The sequence below is a fragment of the Miniopterus schreibersii genome (assembly GCF_964146895.1).
Source record: "Miniopterus schreibersii genome assembly, chromosome: 2".
Taxonomy (NCBI): domain Eukaryota; kingdom Metazoa; phylum Chordata; class Mammalia; order Chiroptera; family Miniopteridae; genus Miniopterus; species Miniopterus schreibersii.
This window is the reverse complement of record NC_138102.1, coordinates 163249895-163262433: the sequence shown is the minus strand read 5'-3', so window position 1 is coordinate 163262433 and position 12539 is coordinate 163249895. Positions and strand designations below refer to the sequence as shown.

Sequence of the window (12539 nt, the reverse complement as noted above, 5' to 3'; positions counted from 1 at the left end):
TGTGCCAGTGCCTTGCCCAGGGCCACCCAGCATGAGCTACACAGCAAACCGTAGTTGGCTGCTACTTGTGCTGGGCTTGGAGGTGTCCAGGAGAGGCCAAGCTATGAGCCAATGCAGCTGCCGCTAGGGCCTGGCCTGGGGCCCACTGCTGCTTGTTTGGGAGATTTTAGGAAAGTCCTAAGCATGAGGCTCGAGAGGCCACTTGCATAGAAAAGCCCCTGGAAATGGCCTGGATGAGCTGCAGGTGGGGCGGGGCGGGGCCTCCGGGAATCATGGGGTGGGGCCAAAGGTGCGAGCCACGTGCTGGCGATTCAAATATGGCGGCTGCCTGCGGCTGTGGGCTGTGCACCGGGAGGAGTCGCCAAAGGAGCAACGGCCTCTGCCAGCCCTTCTGCCTGGGAGGAAGCCGCCCCTCCGCCTCTCGCCCGGATCTCAGGCAGGTTAGTTCCTCCCCGAGTGTCCCAGGTCCTTTCAGGCTGCTGCCCGGCGCTGGGCTCAGAGGGAGCGCGTCCAGGTGAGTCTGTGCCGGGCCCTTTGAGAGGAAAGCCTGGGGCTCCCGTAGCCTCCGCGACCCTCAGGGACAGTCCCGCTGGTTTCACAGCCCAGAGTTGTGGGGACGTCTCTTCCCGGCCTGGAGCCCTGGGCTGGGGGCCTGCTGTCGGGCTGGGACCCCTCCCTCCTCTGGGAAACCACTGCCACCGAGATTCCCTTCTGGGTTTCAACCGCGGCACTGGGTGTGGGCCCGCGGCCGCGTCTCTGAGATTCAGCCCCGATCCCCCCGCGTCTGCGCCCCTCCTACCGCTCTTGGTGCTTCTTCAGCTCCCTGGTTGTGGGGCTTCTGTGCAGCCAGATCTCAGGAGGCTCTGAGTGATGGTGGTTCTGACTTTAGTTGTAATTTTGATGTGATTTCGGGAGGCGGCGGGTGCAGCTGTTACCTACGCGCGATCTTGTTGTTCCTTCCTGTTTCTTATTTTAAAGGTAATTCTTTTAAATATTTCACCATTAAGTATGATGTTTACTGGGGGGGTCTTTTTTTTAAAGTTTTTTTTTAGATTCTTTTATCATGTTAGTGATATTTTCTTCTATTTCTAGTTTTCCAAGTTTTTAATCATAAAACAATGCTTTAATTGTGTTGGTGTTTTGCATCTATTGAGATGATCAAATGCTTTTTCTACTTTTGTTTTAATGAGCAAATTATATCAACATATGTTATCATGTTGAAAGTTGCACTCCTGGAATAAACCACATTTGGTCATATTTTCTTATTTATACATTGCTAGACTCTGGTTTGCTATTTCATTTGGATTCTTCATCTATGTTTTGAGTGATATTGGTTTGTAATTTACCTTTATAATATGAGAAGAGACTGCCTTTGTTAGGTTTTGGTGTCAAGTGTCAAGGCTGTACTAATCTCTGACATAAGTTGGGAAGTATTGTTCCTTTCTCTATTCTTTGGAAGAGTTTGTATAAGATTGAAACCATCTGTTCTTAAATGTTTAAAGAGGGTATGGCTTTTTTAAAACAAACACAAAAATGTAAAAATTACAAAGAGGAAGCTAGTTTTTTCCTCCTACATTAGAATTAAGAAGTTCTATTCCTTAGTACACTACAGAGTGAAAATACAACTAAGAAATAATTGTAGTATGTATAATTGCCAAAGGACTAACGTGTGCAGATTACCTTAAAACTTCTACAAATCATTAAGAAACAATTAAGTATAAAAATGATCCACATATGCCCAGCCAGGCGTGGCTCAGCAGTTGAGCATCGACCTAGGATCCAGGAGATGAGGGTTCAATTCCCGGTCAGGGCACATGCCTGGGTTGCAGGCTGCTGCCGATCAATGACTCTCTCATCATTGATGTTTCTATCTATCTATCTCTCTCTCCCTCTCCCTTCCTCTCTCTGAAATCAATAAAGATATATTTAAAAAATAAAAATAAAAAAAATGATCCACATAATTTCATTCTAATCATTGTAGGCAATACCTTTGTAGGCAATACCCTATGTAGGCAATACCTTTATTAATTTCATTTTAATCATTCCAGTTTTTTTAAATGCAGACAAAAAATATTTTTATTTCACCTCTTTCTTAACTAGAGACATCACGTAATGGTAAAAATCTTAGAAATATCTCCATATTTCCTTTTTATTTTTAAAATAAGAACTGAGGTGAAGGGTAAGCAAGCATCGATTCTAGGGCTGCAGTGGAGACTAAGTCTTGGGCCTCCTGTAAGGAGGCAGCGAAACAGAATCTGAGACTCTTCCACCAAGCTGGGACACTCACAGAGGGGAAGAGGTCATGATTTGATACCAGCTGGCCCAAAGGAGAAGGAAACATTCCTTTTCCCTGGAGGGCAGTGTGCTCAGTTTAGTTCCTCAGGACTCCTATAGATGATCGTGAACTATGTATTAGTTCAGAATAAAAACTTGCTAAATACATGAAGACACAAGTCTTCATGTGTGTCAGCAGAAAAACAAAACACTAGATGCAGACCACAGTGAACTCATATTGTACTTATCAGTTCATTCTGGCTGCCGAATTACATTTCACTATAATTGATTCACCTACTCTCTTGTCAATGTGCATTTGGTTTCTTTGTTCTTGGTACTGTGAACAGTTCCACCAAGACCTTTAGTGAACATGTGTCCTGGGACATACATGCTATAATTTCCCTTAGGCAAATAATACCCAGGAGTGGAATTGCTGGTTCAGCATATATGTGAATCTATTTTCAAGCTCACAAGATAATAACAACCTTTGTTTCAAAAACAGTTGAACCAATATGTACTCCAACTAGCAATTTAAGAGATTCTGTGAAACACTTGCTATTGTGACTTTTAAATTCTTCCCAATTAGTGAGTGAACTAGGGCATTTCACTGTGGTCTTGATTTGCAATTCCCTGATGACTAATCAAATGAACATCTCTTCCTATGCTTATTGGTCATGTTTTCCCACTGTCTTTGCCCATTTTTCTGTTGGCTTATTTGGACTTGGTTTCAATTTTTATCCAATTGTTTATCTAGTCCATTGCATTATTCTTGGGCAACAGGGCAAATTAAATATCCAACATTAGGAGGTTCCCCACACACACCATGCCTGGAAACTACTCTGGCATTTGTTCATGCTGTTTGTTCCCCAAGTCTGGTGTGGCCTTCCCATTCTCCAATGGGCCTTCTGCTCAGAACAAATGTTACCTGATTGTTAAAGATTCCCCTAAGCCTGCCAAAATTTATTATGTATACCAATAACATTTCATTCATACAATTCTATTAGAGCAAACCACCTGTGTACAACTACACAGATATACTTCCCCGCCCCCCATCTCTTTACTTGGAAAAGAGAAGCTTCTTGATGGCACAGACTGTGCTTATTTATCTCTGAATCTTCAAAAGTTAACATACTTGGAACAAAGAGGTACAGTATTAAATATTCAAAACTCAGAAGAGATGACTTGGCTACAGGATCTAATTTCAACGGCCTTCTATTCACATTGTAAGAGAGGTATTATAGAGAAGCTTTAAATTAAGTTCTTTATTTAGCAAACATCTGTAGCAAGGCATTTTATTAGTCAACTTCTGAAAATCTCAGTTCCAATTTCAAACATTCTGTTGTGTTCCCAAACCATGTGACCCAGTTTTTATTTGGAAAATATGATTGCTTCAGGACTGGGTACTTCCATGGGACTCATAATCAGAGATAAAAATAAGATTTTCTGTGCTCAAATCACTTGGCTATATTTTATAAAGAGCATCAAACATGAACAAAAATAGCTATGCCATAGGAGAGAATATAAATTCTATTTTACAGTACAAAGAATTGAGGCCATTACCCAAAATACAAACAAACAAAAAATATTAAACAATTCCAGGTAAGTTAAATACTTAAGAAATATTTTCAATTGTCATATGAATACTTATTTCTGTGCTTCATTGGGGTCCTAACCTTCCTCCTTCCTCCTCAATAATTTCACTCATGCTAAGATGGGGATTTAATAGGTATATTACCCACCTACTCAAATTCTTCATTCACACTCAACAAATATAAAGTCACAGAAGTTTGCCAGACTCTGCTGCTTCTTTTAAGTAACTTTTTTCCCCACTTGCATTAAAGCAAATTGAGCTTCTAGGACTTTCTCACTCCCTAAAAATTTAATTAACACCAGCATCATGAATACACTTGAGTGTGTATGGAGTAGGAGAAAGTACTTGGACAAGGAATACAGGGACAGGGGCCTCCATGGCAGGAGCAGTGGTGTAAAAGGGTTAAGGTCAAAGGGTGCCAGATCCAACAGGGTTGGGTTCAAATCCTGACTCCAGTTCTATTACCCCCTCCCCCTCATCAGTTTTCTTATCTGTAAAATGGTAATTAATAATACAGCCATTCACTGGGAAATGTGTCCTTAGGCGATTTCATTGTATGGACACCACAGAATGCACTTCTCAAACCTAGATGGTATAGCCTACTACACACCTAGGCTGATCCTAGGCTACAAGCCTGTAGAGCATTTTACTGTAAAAAACAATAGGTGATTAAATCAAGTACAGGAGAAAATGATGCAATCAAGACATGAAAAACAGCAGGTGTATGAAGCTGCTGATGGTGTAACAATATACTGTTTTTGCAGCAGTTTTTTTAAGTATAAAGAATACACCCTAAAATAATGATAAAAAGTATAGTATAGATGGGCTGGCATGGCTCAGTGGTTGAGCATGGACCCATGAAACAGAAGGTCACTTTTAGATTCCTGGTCAGGGCGCATGCCCGGGTTTCGGGCTCTATCCCCAGCAGGGAGCGTGCAGGAGGCAGCCCATCAATGACTTTCTCTCATCATTGATGTTTCCATCTCTCGCTCCCTCTCCCTTCCTTTCTCTGAAATCAATAGAAACATATTTTTAAAAATAGTATAGTAAATACATAAACCAGTAACTGTCATTTATTATCATTGTCAAGTATTATGTACTGTACATAATTATAGGTGCTATATTTTTGAATGACCAGCAGCACAGTAGGTTTGTGTACACCAGCATGACCACAGACACCTGACTAATGCCTTGCACTATGATACTACCCACAGTTACAGTGTCACTAGGTGATAGGACTGCTTCAGCTCCATTATAATCTTATGGGACCACATTCGTATATTCAGCCCCTCATTGACCAAGCTGTAATTATCTGGCGCATGACTGTAAATATTTCATAAGTTTGCTGGATAATTGAATGTAACAATGAAACACAGGGTTTCCAAAGCACCTGGCACACCAATAAATGAATGGTATAATGAAGGAATACAAGAAATGTTTCCCTAGTGCATTTGAGACATGTATCGCTTAAAATGAGACATGCAAAGCTGTCAAGGATGGGAAGCTCCTCCAGAGCCCCTCTGAGCAGCCACCTCCAGGAAGCTAATTGAACTTCAGGGTCACCACATCTAGGGTCCTAAGCCCCTTCCCCATTTCCGTCCGATGAACAGTTGAGTTAGTAGTGCAGGGAGGCCATCAAACTGAGTTAGGTACCACCTGGCCTCACTGGCAGCCCCAGCTGGCCTGCACGTCAGGCGGGACCCCTGTCTGCAGCCCTGCAGTAGTAGACTCCGGAAAACGCCCTCCAAACAGGGCCCCCCATGCGCCGCACCTTGCTCGAGCTCCCCTGGTCGCACGGCGGGGTCGCTGGGCAGGACTCCGCTACTGCACAGGTCTCTCGCCCACACTATTGTCACCGAACTTAGTGGATCCCAGCCCGCCGCCCATGTCCTTTCTACAGCCCCACCAGCCAGCGGCTCTGAAAAGGGGCCTTTCCTCTGAAGCCAGGGGCTCATCTCCCGGCTGAACCTGCTCGCATGGCACAGTCTCCTGAACACAGCTGGGCCTGGATGTTGGGCAGGACGCTGCCCTGCGCCCCTGGCCGCACTGCGGGCTAACTCCCGCGTTCCCGCCGCCGGGGTTCAGCACGGCCGCCGGGCACTCGGGATCCGGACGCTCACCGGCTCCGCGCGGCTGCCTCGTGCAGATGGCCCACGGGCAGCGCAGGGGCCGCGGCCTGCACCCGGCCTCCGATGTCGCCCGCACTTTGCCGCCTTGCCCGTAGCTTCTGAGCTCGGTCATCTCTTTTTCAAAACGCCAGTGAAAAACACACACATTCACACTTCGCGCGACTCCAGCGAGCCGCACACCAGGGCCGCCTTTCGCGCTTACAGACGGGCCTGCAGCGGGCGCTTTCCTATTGGATGCTGCGAAGTCCCCAGCTCCACGGGGGCGGGACCCGAGTGGCACCGGCTAGGAACCGCCCCCTCTGACGCGTGGCCCTCCCGTCCAATCAGAGGCGGAAAGCCCACTAGCCCTGATTTACATAGAAGCCGCTGGACAGGTGTTCGGAGCCAGGGGCCCCAGCTGCCTAGAAGCCGTCTGCCACTCCTAAAACGTGGACTTTGTAAGGTAGAGACATTTCCTTCTCCCAAACAGATTCCAAAGTAGTCAGGCATCCCAGGCGCGGCGCTGGGTTCACCGCTCGAAGCTTGACTGCTCACACCCACCCTCCTCCCAAGCCCCAAATATTAAGCCTGTAACCTGGAGACACCCTCCAGAGCGGTTGCTTCGAAGACAACTTGACTACATCCAATGGCATCTGGAATGCTTCACCAAAAACGCCTACCTGCTTTTAGATCCGACATTCACACGGTAGATAGTATTAACAGCTCTTCATGACGTTTGGGGGGGGGGGGGGTTAAAACGGGCCTTTTGGAGTCAGGAGGTAAACCGCGGAGGCCACGCAGAATGAGACACTGTCATTTCAGCGCCTGTCATTTCACCACATCCGTGGGCTGGACCGGGCCGTCTTGCGCCTGGTGCACTCCGCGTAAGTCACCACATGGACGATCACACGCTCCAGAAACACTTTGCGCTCCCCGAGTCTCCTCATGGGTGAGCCCAGAGATGCGCTTGAGACCACCCCATCCAGCAAGACGGTGAATAAATAACAGGCTTCATAATGCCCGAGACTGCGGCGCTTGGCTCCTCCCTTACCCGGACGTCGCCCACCTTTACCTGGATCACGCATCTTTCTGATAGCGTCTCACCCGCACAGAAAAGCAAGCAGCCGACAGTTCTGTGAGATTAGACCAAGGCTTGCAGTGGGCGGAGCTCCAGGCCCCCGGAGACCTTTTTTTACTCCCCACAAGTAGCATCTAGCGAGCAGAAGGCAGAACAAGACTGATTTGTGTGGGTGTGTGTTCGCTTTTTGGGGAAAACTTTTTGTAATTTTTGCCATAAAATTGACTCAATAGAATGTATATTGCCTTTTCTCGACGCTTGAAACAAAGTAGGCTAGATCCTCTGCATGCTGGGTTTCCCTGCCCAATCTCTCTGTCTCCCACCTCCTTGTCTCTCTCTCAGGCCCGCTGGAATTCTCTTTATTTTTCTAATGGAATGCTTACTCTTATAAAAACCATTCCCAGACCAATATGAAAATGAACAGGAACCAGCAATGCTTTACATCTTGTTAGATTTCAAAGCAATTGTTTTACAGCTTTTCACCTGTATATCTTTTTAAGTCACTTAGTGGGGAAAGAGGAACATTTTTAATGGTTCTCTTTTCTCTTTTGTGGTCCACAAAAGGTCCATTAATTCAGTTTATCTAACAGTTATTGGATGCTTACTAAAGTATTTAATCTTTAAAACACTTTCAGCTGGTAAGTGGTAGAGCCAGGATTTGGATGGAACAGTCTGGATCCAGGATTACCACTTTAACCATGACAATATACTGCTTCTCAGCTCCAGAGACATTTATTCTGCTCCTACTATACATAGGTTAATTATTGAGCTAGGCAGTAAGGACGTATACTTAGGTAGATGAAAATTTTTTTTTCAATAAAATCAAATCTTTATTGGATGGTGAGAGAGTCATTTTGTTTTAAGTAGCTACTAAAATTCACATAAAATATTGTTTATTTTAATAAGTGTTCAACATTATATCACATAACCAATTGTATAGTTATGAAAAATATTGAGGTAAATGAAATTACCTCAGTAAATTAGTAGAAAGTAATTTATAATAAAAAACCCCCCAAACCCACCAAACTTATTTTGTTTTAAATGCTATGGCTCTGCAAACACAGTTGCTGCCGATCTTTCTTCCTTTAGTCTTTTCCTGACCTCTGAGCGCCACCAGAATGTCTCACATGACCATATCTACCTCTGGGCTTGTCTACAAAGAGAGACCCTCATAGTCTTTCCCGGAGAACGTGATCCGAGGAGCTCCTGTCCGACTAGGCTAAAGCCAAGGCCAAGACTTTCGAGCCTCAGCAACTAAGCTGAGCCTGCATCCTCTGCAGAATCCAGAGGCTCTTTTCAGGCTCACCACCTCAAAGCCAAGAGATGTTAAACTTTGGCTAAGTGAGCTTGTTCCTGCCCTCTGTGAAGAAGGCGTTCACATCTAGTCTAGCACTCTAATTTCACAACCCTTAGAAACCAAGAATGGCAGCCTGGTGGGGCACAGAGCTTTGCGGGGAGTCCAGTGTCTTCGGGTCTAGTTCAAGTTCAGATGGCTAAGTCCATACGAAGCTTCTCTTGGAGCCAGTTTCTCTCACTGTTGGGTAATCAGCCGGAGCCTCTGGGTTTGCAGGAGGCAAGGCACCTGTTAAAAGAACAGGCGACGTACCCTATCCTGGGGAGGCAGAATTCGGTAGAGAGTTTGTGATTTCGCTTGAGGACCTGTGTTGTCCACAAGTGCGGGCTCTGGAGTTAGATAACTACCCGGCTAGGATGCTGAATTAGGTCAGAAAACCCGCTTAGAGGGCACAGCGACGTCTGACACACCGTGCGCGACCCCAAGGCACATTTATTTCCTGAGCTCTCCGTACTTGTGGATAGAGGATCTCTTCTTCCGGATCTTCCTTAATTCTTAAGACTTTATTTTCCTGAGTGGGACCGTAGACATTGAAATCTCAGGCCGGGCGTAGCTCAGCAGTTGAGCATCGACCTAGGATCCAGGTGATCGGGGTTGGATTCCCGGTCAGGGCACATGCCCGGGTTGCAGTCTCGATCCCCAGTCGGGGGCGTGCAGGAGGCAGCCGATCAATGACTCTCTCATCATTGATGTTTCTATCTCTCTCTCCTTTCCTCTCTCTGAAATCAATAAAGATATCTATTAAAAAGGAAAAAAAAAATCTCAGGGTCCAATACATTCTAGGGAGCCCCAAAAGGCGGGCCCTTTGCACCTATGTAAATGAGAACTGAGGTTTGTCCTTTTGATTGGACAGAGCCGGCGAGGGCGGTCCCTCTGCCAGCGCGCTCACTGGGAGCGGAGCCTGCCTATCATTGGTTACCGGAGCCGAGAGCGTTGCAGCGCCCAATGGGAAAGCGCTGCCTAGCGGCTGCAAAGTGCTGGCGGAGGCAGTTCCGGGGAGTCGCACTCCCCGCCGGAGCCCGACCGAGGCCGCCGCGGTTTCTTCTCTCGCTGGAGTTTTAGGCGCGAGGCGAAGATGTCTGGTCGCGGGAAGCAGGGAGGCAAAGTGCGCGCCAAGGCCAAGTCCCGGTCCTCGCGCGCGGGGCTGCAGTTCCCGGTGGGCCGAGTGCACCGGCTGCTGCGCAAAGGCAACTACGCGGAGCGCGTGGGCGCCGGGGCGCCGGTGTACCTGGCGGCCGTGCTGGAGTACCTGACGGCCGAGATCCTGGAGCTGGCGGGCAACGCCGCGCGCGACAACAAGAAGACCAGGATCATCCCGCGCCACCTGCAGCTCGCCATCCGCAACGACGAGGAGCTGAACAAGCTGCTGGGCAAAGTCACCATCGCGCAGGGCGGCGTCCTGCCCAACATCCAGGCCGTGCTGCTGCCCAAGAAGACGGAGAGTCAGAAGGCGAAGAGCAAGTGACCCCCGCGCCACGGGGCAGCTGGCGGCCGGCGGAGGCTCTTCCCACGGCCGCCCGCAGCCGTTTTGAACCTGTCGGATGTCGCGGCCGCCGGCGCGCTCTCGCGGGGAGGGGGCTGCGAGGGGCCCTCCGGGGTCGGGGCCCAATAAAGTCGGTGAAAACCGTGTGGTCGAGAGAGCTGTGTAGTGGCGGGGCGGCCGCGGGTCGGCTCCGGTCCGCGGGTCACCCTCCAGGCGTCGGGGGCGGGAGGGAGCCCCCCAGGGATCCGCCGGCTGGAGGGGCGGAGTCGGGAGCGCCCCCCCCCCCCATCACCTGACGGCCCAGGAGAGGCGGAGTCCCTGTGGAGGCGGCTGGGGGATGATTTTTACTGACTTTTTCCCAGGGCTTTAGCTCTCTGGGTGGTTGAGAAACTAGTTCTAGGAGAGAGACGGTGGGACCCAGCTGCCCCGGGGTAGGAGGTGGTCTATCGGGCCACACTTTTCAAAAAAGTAGAGTAACTTTCCATCTGGGAAGAGTGGCTCTGGTGACACAGGGTCAACTTAGATTTTTCTTAACCTGTTAGCTGTTGTGTTGGCATGTTTTGGATGTCAGATATTTTTATACACACACTGAGGTTCACATTTCTTTAAAGTGAAGGAAACACCCAGTATTATGTGTAACGCAGAAGCGTGAGTCACGAGGTTGGAAATTTGTTCCCCTGACACTCATGTTGCATAACAGTGCAACGCCTTTAGTCATGAGTAACCTATGCTTATGAGCTTTTAAAATGACTTTCTCAAGTTTCTAGCTTTATAATGGTCTTGTCTCCATCATGTTATACTCCTTTGGAAATGTAGTAGGTTTGATTTTGCTTTATGACAACAAATAGCCTGCTTGAAATCCCTTATGTTCTTCCACTGGCCTGAAGTAATGACCTCATTCCAACAATGCCTGTAGGGATTGCATTGCTTAATACCACAGCAATGCTTTAATAATATGTGAGATATGAGAAAAGGTAAGGACAAGTGATTTCCATGCAGGAAGAAACCCATTTCAGATAAAGAATTTACATATAAAAGTTAAACACTAGCAATACTATTCTGTACTTGGTTGACCCTTCCATTCACCTTTTTCCACAAGCTTCATCCTGGCCCACAGGCAGGGCCCACAATAAAGATCCCAGTTTATATTTTACTTCTTTGAATTCATCTTTCCTGTGAGTCAGAGTTGAAGTCTTCCTGAAAAAAGAGAAAAGAGTATGTCTTCATCCTTAGCAGTCTTTGGCCCGCTTTCCCTCATGGACTCTCTTTCTTTCTTCCCCAGTACTTACTGAGCATCTCTATATGCCATGCTCTGTACTAGGTGATGGGTGATGGGAGTACAGCTGTAAATGAGGCCAACTAGATTTCTGCTTTCTTGGAGCTCACTTTTTTTTTAACCCTCACCCGAGATATTTTTTCCATTGATTTTTCAGAGAGAGTGGAAGTGGAGGGGAGAGAGAGAGAGAGAGAGAGAGAGACATTGATGTGAGAGAGACACAATGATTGGTTGCCTCCCGCACATGCGTCAACTGGGCCGGGGATTGAGCCTGCAACCAAAGTATGTGCCCTTGGTCAGACTCAAACCTGGGACCCTTCAGTCTGTGGGCCAGCACTCTAACCACTGACCCAAACTGGCTAGGGCGGAGCTCACTTTTTTTTCTTGATGACTGAAGACAGGATTATGAACAAATAAATATCAGAGAAAAGATTCCTCTTCAGCTTCTGTTAGTATTTGTGCCACTTCACTGCTTGTGGAATGAATGTTGGGATTACTTTTCCCATGTGGTCATCTTTGAGGTGTACAAAGGCCAGGCCACATACACTTCTGTTAAGCAGATTTTTGCACCCTAATTCCTGAGGAGATAGACCCCAAGGGTGCCACGGGCAGGTTCCAGGATGCCCAACTGTTTACTCCACTCCTCACCTTTCATCCAGAAGGCTTCCTCTTGTAAAATAGTCATAATACCCCTTTTGGGGACTGAAATTGTTCACTTACTATATATATTAGGCACTCAATAAATTAAAAGAAGTACCATTTCCTACAGGATATGGGCTTACCTTATAGGTTAAAGTATAGGCGACCATAACTAACAAGAAGTTTTGGTTTGGTATGATTTGATTTTACTGCCCAGTTGTTAGGATAGTTCTCAGTGTTGCCACTTTGGGGATAATGGTAGGCAGTGGAGAGAGAAAAAAAAAAATCAAGTGCTGGTTGTGACATTTAAGTCTTAATTTCCTGAAATATTTGAGGCTGATTACAAAAATGATGAAGAAATAAGGACAAAGGCCATCAAAACATTTATAAGAAAAAACCAAAACACTTTGCTTTCCCCTCTGAAGACTCACAGGAGTCTGTCTATTGAACACTGTTACCTGAAAGGTAAGACAGGCAGGATAGAAAGTGACTGCCGCCCCACCTCCACTTGCCACTGGCCTGAAGTCCTTAGGTTCTCCCTAAATACTTTCCCTGCTGCAAGGTTCAATCGGCCCCTCATCATTTCTGTTTTTGAGAGTTGGCTTTTTTTTTTTTTAACCTGAATAATTTATTGACAGTGAAAAAGCATTATCTCCTGCAAAATCAATTCAGCCTGTGACCCTTGATGAGCAAACAGCTTTTGCCGATGTATGTGGTTGTTTATTTAAAAGCCAGT

The 12539-nt window shown here is 46.9% G+C and overlaps 1 protein-coding gene across 1 annotated transcript; it reads left to right on the top strand.

The window, feature by feature from the left end:
* The first annotated feature begins 7972 nt into the window (after nucleotides 1–7972).
* On the top strand, nucleotides 7973–10043 carry H2AJ (H2A.J histone). Its single transcript, XM_081130409.1, has one exon. The coding sequence runs from the start codon at nucleotides 9481–9483 to the stop codon at nucleotides 9868–9870; it is 390 nt and encodes a 129-aa protein (XP_080986535.1). The 5' UTR covers nucleotides 7973–9480; the 3' UTR covers nucleotides 9871–10043.
* The last annotated feature ends 2496 nt before the right edge of the window (nucleotides 10044–12539 follow it).